Below are 24002 nucleotides of genomic sequence, written 5' to 3' on the forward strand. Positions count from 1 at the left end.
ACAAAAAAATGCCCAAAAAGCTAACAACTCTCCAAACCTACCTGTGGAAGAAAATAATGCCTTGTGAACTTAATAACGGGTTATGTCACCTGCCGCAGCAAGAACTGCGATCAAGTATTTACAATAACCAGCAATGAGTGTTTTACATCGCTGTGGGGAAATTTTGGCTCACTCTTTGCAGAATTTTTCTTTTTTTTAATTCAGCCACAATGGAGGGGTTTTTTGTTTTGTTTTTGTTTTTTTTATTTTTACCATGAACGACCTGTTTAAGGTCATTCCAAAGATTCTTAAACTGATTTTCTTTACAACTGAATGAGCTTATCACCGATCAATTATGGGATGTCACCCAGGTCCTGAAGCAACAAAGCAGCTCCAGACCATCACCATCATTTAAGTGATTTCTTGTTTTCAAAGCTCTGGAAGTGATCGAGCCTGCTTTTAATTATGATTTAACAAGGAGAGGCAGTTACTTTTTCACACGGGGCCGGGTAGATTTAGAAAGCTATTCTCCTTTAATACATTAAACCATCATTTAAAAATCTGTTTTTGTATTTACTCAGGTTAACTTTGTGTAATAGCAAATGTGTGTGATGAACCGAAACAAATGTGCAAAAAAGAAATGAGAAATCAGGAAAGGGGAAAATACTTTCACAACACCATGCACCATATTAAAGGACGCAATCGAGAAAATAAGACTATTTATCTCCCTCTCCCACCCAACCATCTAAATGGCATTTAACAAGTGCAGTGGCCACGCTCAAAACAAAATATTCTCATTAAAGTCCAAGTGTAATTACAACATTGTAGCAATAAAGATGTCTGTGTAGAAATGAATGCTTTGGGGGTGTGAAGGTTGAATTTCTGCATGTACAACTGTAGATGATGCAGTATCAACAAGCCACGGAGCTCTGTGTCTGTTTCCCCTTACAGCCTGGGGTTACAGAGGGGGGCGTGGTGCTCTACCAAAACAACACTTACCCTATAATGGCGGGCGGTTTTTATATTGTTATGACAGCACACATGTAACGCCAGGACATACACAGTTCCCAAGGAAAATAAATACTTGCACGCGCAGGGATGTCATTGATTAACGAGTCTCAACTATAACACTGGTGTGACAAATGACAGCTCGTTTTTATAAACGTTTTTAAGATGCCGTTATTTATTAATTTGTTTATCTTTTAACTGTACTGGGTCAGTGGTTAACGTAGACAAACAAGGGTGGATATGTTTAGTCAATGCGACGTTAATATGTTTAAAAAAAAATTACCGCAGGACGAGCGCGGCTGGTTGCGATAACGGCCAGGTCGCGCGACTATACTGCTCTGGAACGCGGCTCCAGTAGAGCTCGAGGGTTCACAAGCGGGTGAACAAGCGACGGAAAGCTGGCAGCCATACTCCGCAGAGACTCCATCGATTAAAACTGCTGCGCTTTCACACGCTCCAAACTCGACGCGAACACGTTCCCGAGCGACCAAATATCAATTAATGCAACGCTCGAGGATTTTTTTCGGGCATCTTGCACGACGTTAAGGGGCGCCCTTTTCAACAGCAGCCATTCCGAAAAACGGGACCGTTTACAGGCAGATGAGAAAGCAGAGAAACTGTACACTCCGGGGCACATGTTCGTATCCCGAGCGGCTAGCCAAGTCACTATAAAAGGGCAGAACTCTAGCCTGCTTATAATAAACACAAAGTTTATTAATGCCACTAACTAACTCACAAAATAGATGAAAACATAATGGCTTACCTTTTGGTGGCAACGTGACATCTCCATTTTCTTTCTTCGCCGTAGAAATGTTATTAAATTTACCGACGTCGTTATTAACAGTAGTCCCAGATCCGGAGGTCAACAACAGTTTATGTTTCTTTTTCTCCTCTCCGCCTCCTTTCCCTTTTCCCCTCTCTTTCTCTCGCTGTTTATCCTTACTTAGTTTCTTGGATTTGGAGGAAGAAGGTGCCTTATGGAGGAAGAAATCGCTCTGTTTAAAGACTTTGTGATGGGTTATCGGTGTCTGGGACCCACCAGTAGCACCCACCGGAGACCGGTTGTTGTTGCTGCTGCTGGTGGCCGTCTTAACCGGACTACAGCTCCACAAGCCCGAGCTGCTGCCATAACTCTGCAGCTTCGTGTGCTGCTGGAGTTTCTCTTTACCGCTACCGTTGCCTCCCACTCCTCCGTCCCTGTTGAGTTTCTTGGGTTTAACGCTCCTCTCTTCGACTCGGACCTTCTTGGGCGGCGGCGGCTGGTTGAAATCACGGGAAGACTGGGAGTCGTTACCAAGGGTTCCTTTCGCCTCGGTCGGCTTGCCGAGCGCGCTTTGAACGGAGGCTACAGTAGGAGTAGTAGCAAGGGAGGCAGCTCCAGAGAGGTGAATACTGCCCTGCGAGTCAGCCATCTTGAGGCTTCTCTCTCTATTTACTCTCTTCCCCCAACGGCAGCCGATGCTGCTTTTTTTCCGCGACGTTCAGACAGGCGATGAAGGGGCGGGGCCGAACTTGAATTGACAGCCAGGCAGCGAGGAGGCGGGACTCAGGCTCGACTGACAGGTAGCGAGGGGAAAAAATAGAGGCGGGGCTTAAGTATCTGTGCCTTAGCAGCATGTGTTGTATTTTACGTACGATCTATGGCATTTTGTGTTTATGAAACAAGGAAAGGTGTAGATTTTAACTATGAGGAGCCAAATATTTCTAAAGCTCAACAACTTTTTGAGTACTGAAATGCAGCCCTTAGATTTTTAAGATTAAATTTAAATCATATGCCAACTTTCATTGCTCCAAATCGCAACAAAGTTATATTTTTAAAGGTAGAGATCCTACAGCATTATGGACCAAAACCATAAAATCCAACAGTTTTCTCTTGCATAATATTTGGGGACAGTCCCAAAGCAAAACTTACAAATAGGTTCAAATAAGACGTATGTTTGCATGCTTAATGTCTGTGGCTGACCTGATCATTTGAACACTACCGCTAAACCTCAGGTATGAGGGTGTTTTAAACAGTGGACCTTGTTTCTGCTGAAAAACAAAAAGAATCAGTAATTAAAAAAAAAAAAACTTGCCATCCCTAAGTAAAAATTAAATTTTCAGTGATATTAAATCACTTTGAAGTTTTCAGACATGTCATTAAAAAGACTGCATTAATCCAACATCTTAAAAGGTCCTGCACAGACGTCACTGTAGTCTATGTGCTTATATTTTGGAAGAATGTCCATAAGCTGACTGGCAGAACTTGTGGACTCCCATTAAAGAGATAAATATGCCCTCTTTAATCTTTACAACTGAATGCGCTTATCACTCTCCCTCGCACAACACATCATTAGACCGTGTCATGAATCCTCTGGCGTTGTTTACACTTTGATTTACTGAGATGAAAACATTTTCTTCAATCAGACTGGCAGAGTTCTCAGTACAAGGCCTGTCAGCGTGTGACAATCAACCATGAATAGCAAACATGATTAGCAGCTGCACGAGGGGAATTGTAAAGTTACAGCTGGTTATAAATATTGTGACAAGATTATTGCATGATGCAAGTCACGAGCAGAGATTTGATGTCTGTGCATGCAGTGACAGAAGAGATGTGTGTAAGCATGTGCTGAGTCCAGCATCGACTTTATGTGACTCATATAGCTACAGTAAATCTGTATTTTAATATTACAGGCTTTAAAAGAGAGCTGACACAGTTTCTTCTGTGCAGCCTGCTGCTCACATATCCAACACTGACTGGCTATATTTATAAGCCATTACATAACATGTTAAACTGCTCATTGGGAAAACTGAGGTGACCCAGTTAAGACAGCAACCTGGCTTAATATTAATACTCAGAGAAACAGAGAGAGAAAGAAGGGTGCATGGTGCATTCATACTGTGTTAGTGTGCAGCCGAGAGGAAAACTTTGCACAGATAATCAGGTGGTAGTAGAAAGTGTGCATAAAGTAAATAACCACTGGGGGTGAGAGGCATGTGCACTTTATTATGCTGTGTATACAAATATCGTGCACGTGAGCCACAAACATTTAAAAAGGGTGAAGGACGTACTTGTATGCTGTGCTGTGTAATCTTTTCAAAGTAACTTTTTAAATATGTGAATGGAAGTCAAGGTGGAACCGAAAGCTACTTGTTTATTTACATTTCTATTCTATGAAAATATACAGGAAACATCCTCATTCTTCCGGACTGAAGAACTCAGAACTGAAGAAGCTTCTCGGATGAGAGGTGAAACGTCTTCAAGCAACTTAAAGAAGTCCAGACGCTTTTCTTTGCAAGCTCCTTTGACTATCAATGTAAAGTGTTTTTAACCCTAACCCAGGATAACTTTAAAAACCCATCAGTGCCTGAACCACGGTAGTTGTACTGTCCATGATTGCATAATTAATTTGAAATGAGCATTGACTACCTGTGAGCACCAGCGAATAATTATAGTACGAGTGCCCTCCTGCTGTGCTTCTCTGTGTGTAAAGTGAATACAAATGCAAAGCCCTCAAGGTCTCTGAGAAAGCCAGTGTGTGTTTATGACCCCTGCTGTGATTAATTGTCATATTAGTCTGTGTGCGTGCTTGAGTGAATACAGTCGTCTTGGCAGCTCCACAAGGTGTGTGAGCATTTCCTGGTGTGACAGCGTACACACAGACACACAAAACTCACACTGACTGAAAGTTCACGAGTTCATTTTGAAGTCAGTCACGTCTGAAAACATCAGATTACAAGTCAGCAGGCGACTAAGTCAAAGTGATGCATTAGCCATTTGACTGGTCTATAGTATAAAATAATGCTTCCTGCTGAGACGCACACATTCAAACTCACAATTATTCAGGAATATTTACATGAATGAAGGCGAAAGAGGCACATCTTTACTTAAGGTCATTTTTACTGATTGATTTCTGCAACATACAAACGTGTGTGTGTGACAGGATGGGGCTGAGGGGGCGTGGCTGAATGAGAGTCCCACAGGAGGCGATGAGCAAGCAGCAGCGAATCACATCGCTTATGGTCATGCCGCTAATGATGATTGGAGGGCAGAGGGAAAGGGTGAGTGCGGGCAGGCAGGCTCTCTCTTAAAGGCACAGGTGGGCTCTTTACTGAGATCGAGGCGTGTGCATGAGAGTGTGTGTGTGTGTGTGTGTGGGGGGAGTGGAAGTAAACAGAAAAATGAGGATAACGAATTATAAGAGAATCAATAAAGTTAAAGACAGTCTCTTCTGTTGTGCGTGGGCATACAGATGTGTTGGAAATGACAGCCTTTCTCAAAAAAAATGGGAAAAGGCAGAAAGGAGGGCAGGAGTGGGCGAAGATTAAAGAAGCAAAAACAAAATGGGAAGTAAGTAGGAAACGACAGATGCTCCTTGTAGAGGACAGGACATTCATCTCAGTTGCGCCTTTTAAAAAAAAGAAAAAAAAAGTTCAAAAAGAATAAGAAATGATGGAGAGGAGAGTGAGTGAGAAACGTTGATGTTTGGGTGGGGAGGGGGGGGGCAGTGGACTTGTGTCACAACAAACAACTGCATATACAAAAATAACTTTTCAAATACCATTTACAAAAACAAACAACCAATATTATCATCATTATTAATATTATTATTACAATCTTGTTCAGAGCCCGTTGTAGTTATCTCAAAGAGGGCTGGGCTGGCAACCTCTGCTTTTCCTCTGCCAACCAATTAAAAACTTTGTTTTTAATCTAAGCATATAATTCCAAAAAAAACAAAGAAAAAAAACAAAAACCAAACCCCTGAAATATTTGCCAGAAGCAAAAACAAGAGGGTAGCAGAATAATTTACAGTTTAAAGAAAAACATTGTGTAGAGGGAGGATTCATCATCATGCACTGATTTTCTTACATCTTCTGTTAATAGGAACATTTAGGAGATAGAAAAAAAGGAAATCTGAAGTATTTTATACCTAAACTGTTCTGTACAGCTCTTTATAAAACAATGCATATACTGTATAGTTATGGCAGCTAATGAAAGAGAACAAAAAAAGAAGGAAAAAAAAAGAGAAAAAAAAAAAGGAGTAAACAGTAGTAGTCCTGGGTCCCTGGCTGCTGTTGTCCTATTGGATCATTGTCTCAGAAGCAGGTAAAGAACAACACGCCGTCAGATGAGAAACCAAACAAGTCTGACTTATAGAGAAGGCTTGGAGGTTTAATTTCAATCTGTCGAGTCAAAGGTTCAAGCGTTTCAGGCGATGTGTAACATTCAGACTCCGAAACACCGGGGTTTGTCGTGAGCAAACTGGCAGCTGAAAGGAAAGAAACTTTCATGGTCGATCAGCTGAGGTTTGGCAGAAGGAAAGAAACCCGACAGAAGAACAGCAAATAAACGGAAGAAATATGAGTCCCGAGCAGACGAGCCAGAAACACCGAAAGAAGAAAAGAGCAAATAAAGGAGGGCTGCCATCAGCTGTCTTCTCTGAAAGGTGGACTAAGGCAGGCTCATGGTCCCAGTTGTGAGAGTCAGAGTCACAGAGCTAACAAGTTCGGCTTTTTCTGTGTTTAATGTCATTTTATCTCAAACGTGGGTAGCTTAGAAAAAAAAATTCTCCAATTCATTAATTTAAGGTGGGACTGTACTCTTTGGTTCAGCTGCTTGGAGCTCACACATATATACTACACTTTACACAAATTCATTGGCTTTAATCTTACCGTTTTTGCTTTCAGACTATAGACTGTATATAGAAGATGTAACCACCATCTGTTTTTGATTTCCGTTTTTAAAACCTCAACTTTTCTTTTTCTTTTTTTTGACAGGTCATATGATCCGTAAGTGCTTAGTATTAGATTAATAAAATGCTAGAATTTCACTCACTGACACTGAAGCACAAACTTCTTTGATATGTCTGTGCAACAAGTCAGATACAAAAATGCCCCATAAATCACCAGCATCGCAAAAATGCTTCCTGTTTGGGTAAACCTGTCAATCAAAACAACGCCCCCCCACCCCAGCTTTAAGCCTCACCAGTACCCATGTGAATAAGTAATGTAAAAATCCACCCACCATATTCTTTATATAAAGAGGCAAATAAGTTATAGAGCCCAAAAAAATGCTGGAAATTCAGAGATTTTAATATGGGACTATGGACTCTATGAAGCCTCAAGTGGCCACTACAGAAACTGCAGTTTTTGCTAGTTCGTTCTCATTTTTTTTATTTATTTATTTTTTAAAGCTCAGTTAGTTGCCACTGAGACATTGACACAACTATTACTGCCCGCTGCCATAAAATCACCAGCTGCACTTTAATGAACACCACAATGGCCAAACTTTGTTAACCTGTCACTCTGGCAGAGAAGCATGGACGTGTAAAATAGCAGAGCTAACAACAGCAGTGAGAAACTGGTAACAGTGAGCTCTAGCGCTTTCGTTTCCGTGACGATCCTTTGTAATGTAGCACCAGCACTTTGAAACAGGGAGAGAGAGACAAAGAGAGAGCACCCTGGCAACCTGTGCATACCCAACAGAAATGGGTAACAGATTATCGAAGTTCGCTTTCAAGATTGTTGTTCGTTCAGTAGGAGGCAACAGACAACTTCTGGGAGTTCAGCCTCCCACAGTAGTTTTTCTAATTTAAGGTAATTCCTGATATAGGAGGAAAAAAAAAATTCTCATTTGGCTTTAAACAAAGCGCTCAGCCTGAACACTTATTATTTATATTTGACATGTAACAGCCTTAAAAGTGAGGTGTCTACAGCTCATGGAGGAAAAACATGCCCGCTCTTAGTCTTCTCTCCAGTCACCCCCCCCCCCCCCAAAAAAAAAAACAAAGGTGAGAAAACCCCCCCACAGGAATTATCCTTTATTAAAACAGGGAAATAACTGATCCCAGGTCAGCATCTAGAGTAGTCAAACCTGCCAACATCAGCAAGCTGAGGAGGAGAACATTCTAGCCTCTTGACTGTCCCTGCTCGGCACAGTGGCACTTTGCAGGGAGGACTGAGGAGGAGGAGGAGGAGGAAGAGGAGGGTACTGGCAGACAGTCACTCAGAAGGTTTTTCTATGAAATGCGTAGCATCTATCATCTTGGTTTTTGGACCAGCCAGGTGAGGTTGGTAGACCCCATCTCCTGACAAGGGAGGACAGTGGTGGTGGACGGGCAGCTGGACTGTTCCATCATGTCCACTCCAGGGGGGGGTCGTCGAGGACCTTTGGGCTGAATGCAGCGGTTACCGAACCCTGGAAGGAGAAAATGTCTTAGCTCAGTTTGTTTTACCTCAACACCAGAGGGAAAACCTGCCTGTTCTCAAGAACCATCAAACGTTTTCTGCACATGTAGGCCAAAGCGAGCTTTCTGATCAGCAAAATCAGTGGCACAAATCAAAAAATGATGACCTTAATAGAAACCGTGTTTGTCAGCAATATTTCCTGCACAGATTCACCATTGATGTTCCTTCAAAGGCTCAACTAGTAGAGACTTGAACAACAACAGTATCCAATCACAATTACAAAATAAAAGCCGTCTACAACAAATGAGACAGTAGACTTACCCACCCAGCTCTGGCTTGCTGTTGTTGCTTGTTGTGGTGTCAGCAGATGGAAGGTCGGCTGGAGAGGTCGTCACACAGTCAGACGCATCTACACATAATCAAATGCAACAAGAAAGACAGATTAATGGGGTGGAAGTATTCTTGAAATAACAGTGGTGTATATGCTACTCATAATTCAAGTCAATTACATTATAAAGCAGATTTTAAAATGAGTTCGTTAGAGTGATATAGGATCATGTGAGAAAATATAAAAAAAACATGAAGTCAAGAAGACAGAAAACATGCTTAACAAGACAGTACAGGATAAACATACAAGACTCTTAAAATAACTGAAAACAAAATGAATTACAGTGAAACCTTAAATGTTAAAATAGTGTAATCATTAAAAACTACCAACAGCTGTAGAAAGCGTATGTAACAAGTAGATATATGATAGCTTACAGCATTTATTGCTCAAGTCAAAAGTATACTAGTCAAAATAAAGAAACTCAAGTTTTGTGTTTTAAATAGATTTTAGTTAAAAAAAAATTTATTTTTTTTTTGGGAGATATGGCCTCTGGACGTGATTCAAGCAGTCACTTGTCTGCTCACGGACCACACAAGTATTTTGATTTGCTGTTGAGGAGCTGCTCTCCATTCCTGAATGAGTGCAGCCACCTGCTGTGCAAAGATCATTGATTGTGGATGCCTCTCATGAACACATTAACCCAGCATCCAAACACTTGTATTGTATGTTCTGAGACCACCGGCTTGAGAATACAGAAAATTTAACAAACACTACAAGAGAGGTTATTTGTATCTGGTAAACAATCATGACCAACAAAAGTAAATGCAGTAAGAAGATGTTGTGTTCTGGTCTAGTGGAGAATCTACATTATTGTTACAGCTAGCTGCTAGCCCATTATAACCGTTTGTGCACTTTGCACATCTGTGGTACCCAGCTGTATCCCAGAATGCAAAGCACACCTGACCACATGAAGGACTTAGCTCAAACCTGCAGCATACACGTAGATGCAGTTTGCTCGGATTGCGTTCACACCACAAACAAAGTGCTCTGGCGTTCTGAGACCACCTCAGGGTCTCGGTGGGGTTGCTTTGGTATGCACCCGAGTCTGAATACTGCATTCACACCTGCATACCAAGAGGGGGAGGGACCGAACCAGAGAATAATTTAAACACACCAAATACCACAGGTGCAAAAAACAGCCTACCAGGTTTAAAATGTTGTAGAGAGAAATAGATTTAAGACAAAGACGAACACACAAAATGTGTGTTTTTTGGTTTTTTTTGACGAGGGCTTTAAATGTTTATGTATCAACACGTCCCATGAGACAACATCTGGTTCACTAGGTAGTGTTACTGTGCAAAAATTCAAACATTTCTCTCCCATGAAAGTTTGATGCTAAAAGCCCGGCTTGCAAAGCAGCCTTTTTATACTTAAGAAATGCTCCTAGTGAGTTATACTCATAAAAAGGTAAAAAAAATATCCCCACTGAATTAAAGTCAAATAAGCTGTCATAGCCACAGTAAAACTACTGAAGCAATAAATTGGCATTAACCATCATCACACAATCCTCATAGCACAGATAAGCATATGCACTCATAATTGCAGCTCTCTCTAGACATGTTTTATCTTTTTCACTCCCTTTTCCCCCTCCTCCTGTATCTCTGTTACTCTCTCATCCTCGCAGCGGTTTTTCTGACCAACGCTGTCAGTGTTAGCATCGGCAGGCTAATTTGTAAATCACCAAAGGTCCCTTTCCTGCTCCGCTCTGCTGGCCAACTACTGTGAGCACAAAAAAAAATATCGGGGAACATGCAGAGAGGCAGGGACGGAGAGTTCAAACAGAGGTGAGAGATGAAGAGAATTAGTGGACTAATGATTTGTGCGTTCGCACCTTTATGTGAACTCCACTCGGCTGAAGCTGATGTTTTCGCTTCCAAAGGGTCTGGCGGAGAGGAAGACAATCGGTGAATTTAACACAGGATGGGCGTTTGAGGACAAATGATCAAAAGACACACAATACAGCACAAATGCACACACATTCCCACATTCAGACACGCTTAAAAATCACAGTCAATCCTCAAAAAGGTGCTCCCAAGTTGTGCCTGCATTTATGTAAAACATTTGAAATAATTAATTGAACCATAATGATCCGGGCGCACACAGCGGACAGCCTCTTAAACTGCTTTCTTTAAATTAACCTCATCTTTCTGCCCTCTTGTATCCATGTTTCTATTTGTAACTCGCTTCCCAAAGCTGTAACTATGACCGTCTCCATCTCTGCATGGCTGAAATAAGCAATGCTGACCTCTAGTGTTTCAAAACTGCCAAAGTACCTCTCAGCAGTGGTTTAATTCTTAACACAAACACCTCCTTTTCATCTCATGTGCTCCCTCGTGGCGGAATATTTTTAATACTGTTTTCTTCCACTATCAGAGGAGCTGTGCAGGGAGGAAGGAAAAAAAGAAGAAGAACAGCAGAAGGCAGCAGGATGGTCGCGCTAATGGCGAGTCAATCCTGTGAACGAGAGGCCTCCTACCTGCAATATGCGAGTCCATCTGGTTGTTTGAAGTGAGGATGACAGAGACTGAGGCCCCTACCTGTTCATACGCTGTACTAGGCAAGAGAAGCAGAACACAGAAAACCAGTTTCCTCCTGTTTCAGCTCACATCAGAGGCTGCCGACTGCATCAAACAACCACTGCTGCCTGGCTTTACTCTCACTACCAAGTTCGCGAAAATATGGCTAAACCACACAGCAGCACATGAATCTTTGATCCAACTGCCTCTTTCCCTCCCCCCCTTTTGTTAAAAGAAGGACAACACAATAACGTGGCCGCCCAGTCAATCCACACCACTGGGTACACACCTGTGGAACTTGACCAATGCAAACGCACCTGTGGCCAGTATGAAGGACTCAGGGGTTCGCTCGGGGAGAGGGGGAGGGGAGTCGTCGCTGTCCCAGCAGTCTGGGTTAAAAAGGTCAGAGGTCAAATGAGAAGCAAGGTTAACTACTGGCCGAGAAGAAGGGCAAAAAGATCGGCAGTCATATGGAGACAAAAAGGCAAGAATGTTAAATGTTATATAATTTGTCTGCATATTGTTACTTTTTTATACAGATATTCACTGGTTCTATTTGGTGTATATCGTGTTATCATTACTTCATTTTAGGGATCAGAGAAATGTCCGTATAGTCTCATGTTTGCCATGCTGGCTGCCACTGGACTACTGGCAGATAAGATGACATTGACCCTTAGTAGTGTCGCTTAGTGATCTGCTCATTTTGTCCTTAAAAGATCTGGGATCCAGTTTTTTGTTCAGCAAAGTTCCATTTGTGCTTAAAGATTTTAAAACCGTTAATAATCTGTTAATTTCTCTGTCTGGCAAGAAACAATGAATAAATGAAAATAAAAACAATATCCACAATGGCCAATCTGTTATTTTTAGCGATGTTTTCAGTTTGTGGAACCGCCACACTTAAGTCATAGCTACAGTTTCTTAAAAATCTCTTCTTCAAAATTCAGCATCATCGTTACCCGGTTATAGTTAAGTTAGTGTGACATATGAAGGGGAAAATATGACACTTTAAAGTTTGGCTGGTTAAGATACTTCTGCTTTACACAAAGCCAGCAGTTATCCTTGCTATGAATTATAAATTAAACCCTTCTCATATGCCAACCAAGAAAGTTAAAAAAGAAATCAGCTGACTTTCTTGGTTGGCAAAAAGAGTCAAAGTCAAAATCTTAAGTTAAATATTAGGTGATGTCCCCTTCATCTAATATTCCACCATCTGGCCAAGGCCCACTGCCTTTCTGTGGATACTCCGGATGCTCGAGCTTCCTCCCAGAGTCCAAAGACATGCAATTAGTGTGATTAGGTTAACTGGTGATTCTAAATTGCCTATAGGTAGGGCTGTTCGATATAACGATATATATCGGATGACGATATAAAAACGTCTATCGTTTCATTTTACGCTATCGTTTGTTTCGTGGTGTCGTAAAATAAACCGTTTACAGCAATATTTTTTCATCATTTTGATGGTCACTGTAGTGGCTATATTCATTTCTTAAAGTTCTCTCTTTCTCTTATATTTAATATAACCACACTACTGACGGACAAGCGGCTGTTTTTATGCGTTGTCGTTAGCAACAACAACAACGGTAAAACCATCGCGTGTCCGCTTGTTTATTTTCCACACAAACCTTTCACAATAAAGCTCAAGATCCTGTTGAGACTTTTCAAAATAAACTGAATCACGTGAAAGAGCAGATTATTTACGGATGAGAAGTAAAAAAGAGCCGCCAGGTGCTAAAAAATAAACCTTAGACTCAAACGTTAGAGCAGGCTTTTCCCCGCAGCACGCCGTGTAATAAATACTCACAAAGAAAACGGCGGCCGTTACAACTTATGTCTAAAAATGTATCGTTTCATGCATCGGTTAAAATACTCGACTCCAGGTACACGATGCGCAGCTGTAAACACTTCACGCAAGTCGAGCTGCCTGAGATTCACAGAATTTACATAAAATGTTACAATTTTGTGATTTATATGTTATCAGATGATAGATGTATTATATCGGGATATGAGATTTTGGTCATATCGCACAGCCCTACCTATAGGTGTGAATGTGAGTGCAAATGGTTTGTCTCTCTGTGTTAACCCTGCATTCCTGCAGGTGACCTGTCTAAATTTTAAAAAAATCCCAAATGTTGTCTGAAAGTTTTTAGGTGTAGATGGGACACAACACCACCTCAGCATAAACTGTATGCTCTGGTAAATGTCATCTTGTTTGCAGACAGTCCAATCACAATCAAAAACGCAAAAGCTTAAGAAATGTATTAGACCACCTGTGTTAAAAACAAGAAAAACATTTTGTATTAGAAATGGATCAAAAACTGATTTTTTCTGTAAACTGTACATATAAAAACTCATGAATAACGTGATAATTATATTTCAGAATTAAAAACACTGTTTTGATTATTTTTATAATTATAAACTAAAACATTAGCTGTATATATTTGATCCCTCCATAATTTCCTGCTCATTTTGCTTAATTCTTCTTTGTTTGTTACAGGCTTGTAAAGCACTGTGAGCTGCACTAATCTCTCTAAAATGGGCAATTACAAAAGGTGTGAGTGATTCATTGGCAATGCAGTCAGCAAAACAGGCAGCCACCAGCTTTCTATTGACCAACCACAAAGCAGCAATTTGCTCAGTGCAACTCCTCAACAAAGCAGCCATTAGATGCTTGCAACCAATCAAACAGCAGCTGTTAGCTTTTCATAACTGAAGCACTGCTGCAGCCCAGACAGAGTGTGAGAGAAAGCCAAGCAGACTGAAACAGTCGACGTCAAAACAGACACATTTTCACATCCGATTTTAAATATTGGAAATACTCGAGGAGAGCGTGACATCAGGTATAATGCCAGAGATTCAATGGCATGTCAGTATATTTTGAATTTAAACTGCACAGACGATTTAAGCCCAGTCCACTCAATTTCACGTGAGCTCAGATCAAAGAAAGAAGAGCAGCAGAAGTCTCAGTCCTCACACCCCACCAGGAGATTAAAACCCACTTCTCCTTGTCACAATCACATCAATCCCAAACAGCGTGACACTGTCTGTTTGACCCAACGTGCACCAAAGTGGCGTAAGTGCATTCATCAGTATCATGCAGTGTTGATCTTTCCCCATCCAACATGCACACAGTTTTCTGCTCGCAAACACACAAAACAATTTCATTCATCCTTTCTCCCATTCACAAATTCCCTCACTTAGACAAACACACATAAACAAGCTGAAGGAGGAAGAGTTGTTTCCACACATGTCCATATTTGCAGCATTCCTCCCAAACCAACCAATTAGTCAAACAGTCATGCTTTGTGTGAGACTCACTGGAAACTATCTCTCTCCGATTTTCTTGTCATTTCCTCTTATTCCTTTCTTCCATTCCTCCTGTTTTGCCCTCTCCTGGCCTCTAACTCCTCAGCAGTGAGAACACAGTGTGTGTGTTGACAGATATAGCTTGTCATTAGATTGTTGTTTGAGACCTCTGGCTCCTTACCGACCCAGAAAATTACTCTACAGTGTGATTTTTTTTATTTCCTGAGTGTACAGTAGTTGAGTGCAAGCTTACTTGGTGCCTTCATGTGCATTTCAGGGAGATTGTTCTTGACTATTTGCCTGCTAAACCTCATTGTTTAGTGTTTAGTTTTCATAATTTCTTAATTAATTTCACATATTTTAAAGAATTGAGAAGGAAAGCAGTTCAAGCAACTGATCGACCTACTTGCTAAGGATGGAGAGACCGTTGGTGTGATCTGCCCTGCAATTGACATCGGCGACACCTTTCTGACCGGCTGCTGGTCTCCATGTTGAGAGGATGCCGTTACGGTGGCAGTCGCTGTGGATACGCTTGTACGAAAAGCTTCCTTTCCTCCTCCGGACATCTCCTCGGACACCTTCCCCTCCTCGTCCGAGTTGTCAGAGTGCAGGGGGTTGGTGAAACTCAGGGCAGTCCTAACAGGTGTGGAGGAGGAGGAGGAGGAGGAAGAGGAGAGGTGGGAGGAGGAGGATGAGGATGGAGCCACACGGTCTGAGGAGGAAGAAGAGGAGGTGGTCTTGGGGTACTGTTTGTCCGGGCTGTTGCTGTGTTGAGTCCACGCTGCATGGCCGGCTTTCAAATCCCCTCCCTGCTTCTCCACCTTCTCTCCACTCTTCACAGGAAGGTGGTTCGGCCTGGCGAGGCTGCCTCCATCTGCTTGACTCTCTCCACATCCACAAGCTCCTCCCTCTGTGCCAGAGTCCTCTGACAGAGAGGAGCTGGATGTCAGAAGGGACTGACCAGTGCGAGCTTTAAATGCGTGACTTCTTTGCAGTGCGCAGCTGTTGTTACTAGAACTGGAGCCTTGTCCGCCGGCTACTCCCATCGACGAGGAGGTGTCAAAGCTGCGAGGTCCTTCTTGCAGTGGCACCTTTTTAATCTCAATGCTGAGCTTCCTCTCGATTCGAGGAGCACCAGAACAATCAACAGCTGGGGAGAGGGGCGAGGATGGGGTCTGAGTCTGGCTTTGGCCTGATTCTGACTTTGAAGACATTTTGTTGTTGTAGTTGTCATTGAGATCCAGACTTGAGACCTGACTCTGCTGTTTTCGGCTTAGTTGCTCTTGATCTTTCTGCTCTGAGGGACTGGTCTGTTTGTTTGGACTGGGCTCTAGCTGATTCTGCTGCTGGTCTGTGTTCTTATCCTGAAATAAACATAAAGTAGAACAAATGAGACATGTAATCTCCCCCCCTTCACAAAAAGCAAAACATTCACACGCCACCAGAAATCTTTGATGTTTAAGTTAGAGTTCAGAAAAAGCTGATTAAGCAGGCCCCACACACAAAAAACAAACATGAGCTGTAGGAGAACAAAACAACCTTATTTATATTCATGCATTTTCATACTTCTGCTGTTATTATAGACTGTGAGCCGGTTGTTTTCCCTTCTAGACTGAAACTTAATTCTTCTGAAATAATAATTTACTACATTTTACTTGCACAAAAACAAAAGAAATCATCATAACAGACACATGGATCATGGAATCAGCTGCAGTTCTTTAGTGATGTTACGGTTTGTTTAGAACATAAATAATGTCAAAAGACAAAAATGCAACTTTTTCCACTGCTAAAAGATAAAGATTTCCTTTTTACAGCATCTCATTTTGATACTTCCTGTAAAGTTACACCTATACCTACATGATGGGAACTTTTCATTGGAACAAAAACAACTTAAACAACTCAACTTGGTAATGAACTTAATTTTCCACTTAAATGTGTAATTACGTGCTCCTAAACCAGGACCACTGTAATAACAGGGAGTACCCATGTCAGAGGGCTAACTCCTACTTTATGGTCTACGTACTGGCTGCGTCCTGCCCCATCTGTGATATCTTCACAACTATGTAACTGATGCCCCGTGAGCATGAACGAGTGGCACAACACACACACACAAAAAACCCCAAAGCAAACAAAAGCGATGGATCAACGACAGAAAAAGCTCGAGTAGCCCACAGACAGGATGTACCACATATTTTTAACACTGCCCCTCTATCAGCCGTCCCTGCAAGTATATGGACATCTATAGCTGCCAACAGACTGCCCACGCACTATCGTTGCTAAATCACAGCTTCCCCATCATTCAGTCTAGGAAATTCCATAACCATTAGCTGACTTAATATATAACAGGTTTTACCAGACCAATTACTATTCTTATATCCGTGCAACTTCCCATGTACAATAAAAACCCTTTAGATACATACCATGTAGTTCTATACACAATAGTATCCTATAAGTTGCCAATTTTTAGTTTATGTCCAGCTCACCTCTGTCACGTTGTGCTGCGCAGTAGCGAGGACATGGATGACGGGTTTGGGATGGTAGCGGTCATTGTCCTGTCGCACGTTCGTGACAGTCGGGAAGGCTGACGGAGGAGATGGGGTCAGAATGGGTGGTACGGGGTGAGCCTCTGGGGGTTGGAGGATCTCTTCCTTTACGTCGCCTTCTACCTGCGTACTAGACCGAGAGAAAGAGAGGGAGAGGAAAAAAAGAAAAGCCCACAAGAGTTTGTTACTGAATAAATATTACAGTTGACAGTGAGAGTGACAGGCTTTTGATGATCTTTAATGAGACATTCCTACAGAGGCCAAAATTCATAAAAATAATTTTTTTACTGTTAAACTAAACCCTGGATTTTCTAGCCTGGATAAAAAGTTAAAGTTTTGTGCTGCGGGTAAGAAAATCAAAATGATGCAATGGCAAGAAATTCATCCTGCTGATCAGGAAACGCCCAGAAATTCTGACATCCTAAGAAGGGCGAATTACAAGGCTTATATGACGAAATTAACTTTTAATCTCATGTACGTATAAAACTAAAAGTAGGTCTGTGCTATGTTTTGTTCACCACTAGATGGCAGAATTTGAAAAAAAGTCTATACTTTTAGCCCTGTAGAGACAAATTCCATTTCTTATGTGATATTTTAAGACTTCTGCTCTCACCCATATTATGTGGCTTTAACAGTGACATAACCTGCCAATGTGACAAAGTGAAAACGGATCAGTGCTAAAGAGTTTCATTTCTCAAAATATAAATGGTGCTGTAACCAACAGTCTAAGACAGCTTTCTTCTTAAAGTATCGAAAGTATTTTATTCTCTTCCGTGCAGCTTCCTCAGAGCACAGAAGCAGAAAAAGACAAGTGTCAGTAACATGACAGCATCTATGGCTATTCAAGATAAGTTGTGAATGATTACTTCACCGGCCCACATAACTTTACCACATGTACAGTATTTTAGTAATGTAGCCTACTAATAAATAGTTCTGTAAAGCTCGCAGTGTAGGTGTGTGAGTTGCATACAGGATACAGTGGTTATGACAAAGCTAGCCACAGAGAGATGGAAAGTGACACAAGCAAATATTGTTCAATACATTTATATGGTGTACGCATGCAAAAATATAGATACAGAAAAGCAGTCAAAGGAAGTGGTGGTGTACCAATTTAGGAGCACATGACCAAGACAAGAGCCAGCATACAGGCTGACAGCACATGATGCTGTGTGTGGATCAGAGGCAGGCAGACACAAAGTCAGACACTGAAGTCGCAAGCTAGAAGCTCGGGGGATTTCCTTTCATTGAGCAACTTTGGAGTTGCAGTCAAACCATAAAAGCCTTCCTCATTAAGCCTCAGAATTGCAGCACAGAAGACGTTCTTCTTTCACAGAGGCTTAGATCTGCCGTGTGTATTCTTGTTTACTTGCTCTTCCAGACAAACATTTGTTCACATTTTTTAATAACAACAGGCTAGGATGCACACTAGATTAAAGAGCCCAGCTGATAATGGATTCTTAAGGCCGGTGCAGTTTTGATGTTCTCCAGAAATGTACACTTCCCAACCCAAAGAGTCTCACACACTAGTATTTCAGTGGACTGCCTTTAGCTGTGATGTGGCATTGTTTCTACAAACTTAGGGAGTGTTAGAGGATTTGGACCACTGTGTAAAGTCTTTTGCAGCACATCCCAAAGGATTCTCAGACAGGTTCAGTTCTGAACTCTGATGATCGATTCATGTGCAAAAATTATGTCTCATGCTCCCATGTGAACCCAATGAATCCTGGCATTGTCATCTTGGCCTATGCCCGTACTACCAAAACAAGACAAGAAAACAAACAAACAAAAAAAAAAAAACACTGATGCAAAATGTAAGCAGTGTATTCAAATAATCAGCTGACCAATAGAAGCAACCCAAGAATCATAAAACTGACCTCACAACCTCAGTAGGCACTAGGCACGCCCGTGATGTGCGTCTAGAATCCATGCTTTACATTGCCAAGCAAACTGACAGCTACACAGCTGTTTAGTCCCAATCTCTTGGGTTCTCTTCATATTTTGCATTTAGAAATGATCTTATTTTCACTAATAAACATAGTAATACTAAACACAGTAATCTCAAACCACTTTCCTTATAGATTTATTCCTGACCACACCTGACACTTTAATTGAACACTTCATAACGTAGCATCAGTAGTTTCTGCTTCTTTTGCTTGATGCAAAATAATGTAACCTTTCTGAAACATCTTTTCCACGATCCCGGGACATGTCTTCTGACATGTTTTAAGCAATTATCCATTGGAAGACTGTTTGCATTTGCTTCCTTAAATTAAGTAGCCTTTTTGGCTAAATTGTGTATTTCACAAACTAGTTAGAAACTTGGGCTCGTGTCAAAATGACCACATCCACAAAAATATGACTACTTGACATTTCCTAACAAGAAGGCTATGGACATACAAACCTCCAGTATCCCAATATGACGGGCTAATATCAGCTAATAATATAGGCCACTGAATAAAGCCAAACTAAGTTGATTGTATTGTAAAACTAGAACTCGTGTGCATAACTTTTCCTCCAATTCTTGGAAGGGTGGGCTGTTCCAGAACAACAGCATATTTAGCTTTCAGGCTCAACATAACTTAAACTAGACACCACTATCTCTTTGTTTTCTTTAATGAAAACTTTAATTACCCATGAGAATTTCTTCTTCTATGTCATCTTTGTTGCCTGAGCAAGCATGAGATATTTAACAACACAGATTCCCAACTGGATCCGGTTATTTCCACGGGGGATTATAGACATTCGGATGCCACAAAGATTTTTTTTTTTGGGCCCTATAAGATGAGATGAGATGAAATTTTAATGATTCCTAAGGGGAGGTTGAGCTGTTACAGGAGCAAACACTAATAAGTCACTGAAAAACAAACAAGGCGTAAAGAGAGGAGAATAAAGAAAAAATGAAGCTGCAGGCAACTCAGTGACAACTGCAGCATGTGTGACGAAATGTAAACATGTATTACAAAAATATAAGAGTTTAAATCAAATGCAGAAAGTACTAGTACTGCTGCTTTCCTGAGGGATCTAATGATTAAATAAAAAAGCCCAAATTATTCTGTTTAATGATAAAAGATGAAAAAGATCCAAGATTTCTCTCGTTTTGTTCAACAGAAGCAACAACACTTCAATTCAGCTCACTCCAACTTTTGCTAAAAACTGCTAAAACTATCCTGCAACAATGTCAGCATACAAAAAATGTATTAGTGTCATGTTGTCAACCAGCACAATGTCAAAAATCAGTCCTATCATGTTAGGACACTGGTGACACAATCCAGAAGAGTTCATTGTGACTATACCAGGATCTGCCCACAGTGTTCTTCATATTGTGTAGGTAGTAGGGGTGGGGGGGAAAATCAATACTGTGTAGTATCGTGATATTTTGTTTGCTAATAATGTATCGATACAGGGACAGCAGAAATCGATATTTTGTTACAAAAAAAAAGTTTGTGGAATGGAACATGCTCTGACTTCAGAGCATTTTGATCCTTTTTCTGAGCAAGAATCCTGACATTCCTTCACTGTCCAAATGTGTTTAACTTTTTTTTTTTGGCAGCAATAAACATGACAGTTTACTTATTTTAATTTAAGACATGTTTTATTTTAATTAAGTTTAAAACTTTTTTATTTAATGTAAAATTATATTTTGTTTTAATTTACTTTCAAATTCTTCAGTTGCTGAAGGGGCTGCATAGTTTTCATAAATTTCAAAGTTCAGAATAGCTATAATTGTACCAGATGGTTGCATTCAGTTAAGTTGGACTAGACTGTAATACAAACCGTTCAGTTTGTCAACAATAAAACTGACTGAAATGAGAGACTGAGTGTGAGACTTTGATATTAGATAAAATGAATATTGATAAAGTTTACCTTTATGGACAGAATCTGAAGATCGCAAAATATTAAAAAAAAATTGCAATAATATCGTATCGTGCGTTAAGTATTGTGATAATATCGTATCGTAGGATGTATGGTGATTCCCACCTCTAGTAGGTAGCTCCCTTTTCGCCTGCTAAACAACCGCTTCCCCATTGTGTCCTTTAAAGATGTCCTATAGTGACTGGCACCGACACATGAGCAGCAGATCCAGTCGTGCAGGGTGTAAAGTGGGAGGGTCAATGGATCAGACTTGTTTTTCCAGCACATCCCAGGGATGCTTGATCAGAATGAGATCTGGGGAATTTGAAGGCCATTTCAACACCCTGAACTCTTTGTCATGGATCTCAAACATTCCTGCTGAAGACTAAGGATTGTATGTAGCATGTTTGCAAGTTTAGGTAGGTGTAACAGTCACATCAGTGCCACAGCTGCTTCCACTGGCTTGTGTTCTTTCTATTATCTTTTGCCATCTTTCCCCCAACATGCACCTAGCCACAGAGACAAGGTAAAAGCGGAAGTCTGATGTGTTTTAGCAACCAGCAGTAGAGTTTTCAGAACTTTGGTTTAGACTCCCTTCAGGTCTTGTGGCATCATTGAGTCATGCTCAGTTCTCCTGTTTTGGTAAGTACTAATCATTGCTTACTGGGAACACATGACATAATGTGTTGGAGATGCTCTAATCTAGTTGTCTTGTCACTACCTTGACAAAGTCACTCACTTTAGTTTCCAAGTTCAGCACATCAACTTCAAGAACTCTTCACTTGTTGGTTAATAGTGATTATCGTGGCCAGTGTTGGGAAGGTTACTTTTAAAATGTATTCCATTACAGATTACATGCCCCAAAATGTATTCTGTAACGTATTCCGTTTCTACTTTGGCAGCTTCTTACTCGATGAGAGTAACGTATTCTGAATACTTTGGATTACTTAATATATTATCATGCTGTTTACAACTACGTGAATGTACTATTGCTGTGATTTATTACCGTTACCGAACCATAGTAAAGGGACCTCTGGCTAATACGTGGGGTTCGTGTCGGGCTCGTAGCCGAAAAAAAGCTTTACTTTGTTGTCTGGGTCAACTTTTCTTGCAAGAGACAGAGAGAGGCGTTGAAAGGCTGCTCCAACGGAACTTATTGTTTCGGAGGAAAACACAAACACAGCGTACAGTCTTAATAGCTTACTTACACCTGGGCTCGTCAGGCACTCTTCTTGGCTGCAGTGGTTATTATTATATTTACATGCTTCCAGCTCCTGTTTTTGCTCGATGACAACTCGTACTTTTCCTTTTTCTCCCTCCCTCGCTCACAGACACATAACGGGTATGACAGTCCATTCTCCCTGCAGCACGGACTACACTGCCTATGATGCTACATTCTTTAGAGCATTCTTTAGAACATCTGCGGTACATGTATTCCGTTACTCCCCAACACTGATCGTGGCTCATAGGTGCACACACAAGATTATTCGCTAATGCATACATTTCTCCTGTAAACCTTAAAATCCTTCATTTTTCACTCATAAATCAATCCACAGACACGCAAAAACAAGTTTGGAGCAGCAGGTGGTTGCGGCTTTGGTGGTCACAGCCAGAGCTCTGTGCCTGCCTCACCTTCCTCAGCAGAAAATAGAAGGTAGAGGATGCTTTGTAAAATTAAAAGCAATTATAGGAGTCACTATACAGCATCACCCATCTTTTGTTCCACTGGGACAACTAAAAATGTGTATGATATAATGTTTAACACTTGAGTATCATACTATTGCTCACATTTTACTACCTCAAAAACACAGATGTCAGTTTTGTTACGTCATAGGTTACATCACCAAGATGCTACTGACACATTTTAGCCAGAAGCCCAGAAGTATTGAGGTTTTAAACCCATCCCTAATGGCAGAGCATGAGTAAAAGCCATGACTCCCTCGAGTTCCTGCAGCATCTCCCCTCCACCCTTCTCTCTCTCCCTCTCTCACAACCAAAGATTCTTCTACACATTTACACCACTGCAGGACCCACTGGGAGTGTGGCCGGCAGAGTGTGGTTTATGTCTGTAAAAATAGCTCTCGCCATCAATAGAACACTCTCAGGCTTAAACTAGGCCTTGACATCATTTCTTTATAAACACAGGGATGATGCAGAGAAAGAAAGGAACATACTGATAAGAAAAAGAGAGGGAGACAGCATACACTCCTCACAGGGTGTCCTGCTTCAAGGAAGTGTTTCTACTTTGGCAGCTTCTGCAAGTTCCCATTTGTATGTTTTACTAAGAACAGGAAAGAAACCGTCCAGTAAACAGATAACTTGTAGGTACACACTAAGATTAGAATGAGCTAAAAATGTCTGCTCTCTCATAAAACTGCCTTGTGCAGGAGACGAATTAAAGAAAATGAGAAATTTAGTGCAGTAAAAAGGATACATTGGCTCTTAAAAAAATGTAATAACCCCAAATGAGTACTTTCCTCGAGGTGCAGCTCAATCTGCATAATGTCTAGAGGGGCTTTGGTGGATCCTTTTTCATGTGCTTTAGCTCAGGTATTTTGTTAGGCTGTCTAGAGGATACTCTGCAGGCATAGCAGCTCTTCTTTGGGCTTGTTCTGTGCCCTTCAAATGGCATATTTTCTTTATCTAAAAATCATCCTGTAGTAGAGCTGCTTTAATGTTTACTTACAGTCATAGTTCTGCTCCATCACCCCTAAAGAAAACTTAACTTGGGAAATTATGTCACTATCAGTGAGAGAGCAGATGTCCATAAACATCATCAAGATTCACTTTGATGATATCTCCACTATGCATCAGGCTTGAATACGCCTATTTAATGACATGGTAACACAGATGGAGACCAGTTCATTTATGCTGGGGGACTGATTACTGGAGAAGGGAAATTCCTTCTCTCCAACCCTACCCATTCTAAGGAGACATGGGTAGCCACTGTGTGGTGCCCAGGGATTAATTCCAGCTGTAAGCCAGTGCGCTTCAATCAAGGACACTGTGACAGGAGAATTATCCTAGCATGTCATTTCTTTAGAAAGAGAGAGAGCACTAAATCATCTTCACATGCATTAAGGCTTACGTACCTACTAACTGATGCATGATTTGAGAACCCACTTCAGCTTTATGCAAATTATGTGTTCACAAAGACAACCCTTTGAGGTTTGATTTTTATCATCTTTAGCAAAATATTTGTGTGTTTTGAAAAAGATAGCTCAACCAGTTCCTCAGTGTAATAAA

General features: G+C 41.1%; 2 protein-coding genes across 2 annotated transcripts in view; both read right to left on the bottom strand.

Moving 5' to 3' along the window:
• LOC101485987 (uncharacterized) overlaps nucleotides 1-2498 on the bottom strand; it is a 40149-nt gene extending 37651 nt beyond the window's left edge. The window contains exon 1 of the mRNA XM_004548191.3: nucleotides 1751-2498. Coding sequence (XP_004548248.3) covers nucleotides 1751-2399 — 649 coding nt within the window. The 5' untranslated portion in view covers nucleotides 2400-2498. The remainder of the gene's footprint in view (nucleotides 1-1750) is intronic.
• A 2351-nt stretch (nucleotides 2499-4849) lies between these two features.
• LOC101485157 (protein tyrosine phosphatase non-receptor type 12) overlaps nucleotides 4850-24002 on the bottom strand; it is a 59190-nt gene continuing 40037 nt past the window's right edge. The window contains 7 exon segments of the mRNA XM_004548187.3: nucleotides 4850-8125; nucleotides 8127-8164; nucleotides 8480-8563; nucleotides 10374-10424; nucleotides 11376-11447; nucleotides 14768-15725; nucleotides 16845-17034. Coding sequence (XP_004548244.2) covers nucleotides 8102-8125; nucleotides 8127-8164; nucleotides 8480-8563; nucleotides 10374-10424; nucleotides 11376-11447; nucleotides 14768-15725; nucleotides 16845-17034 — 1417 coding nt within the window. The 3' untranslated portion in view covers nucleotides 4850-8101.

The sequence above is a fragment of the Maylandia zebra genome, linkage group LG17 (assembly GCF_041146795.1).
Source record: "Maylandia zebra isolate NMK-2024a linkage group LG17, Mzebra_GT3a, whole genome shotgun sequence".
Lineage (NCBI taxonomy): Eukaryota > Metazoa > Chordata > Actinopteri > Cichliformes > Cichlidae > Maylandia > Maylandia zebra.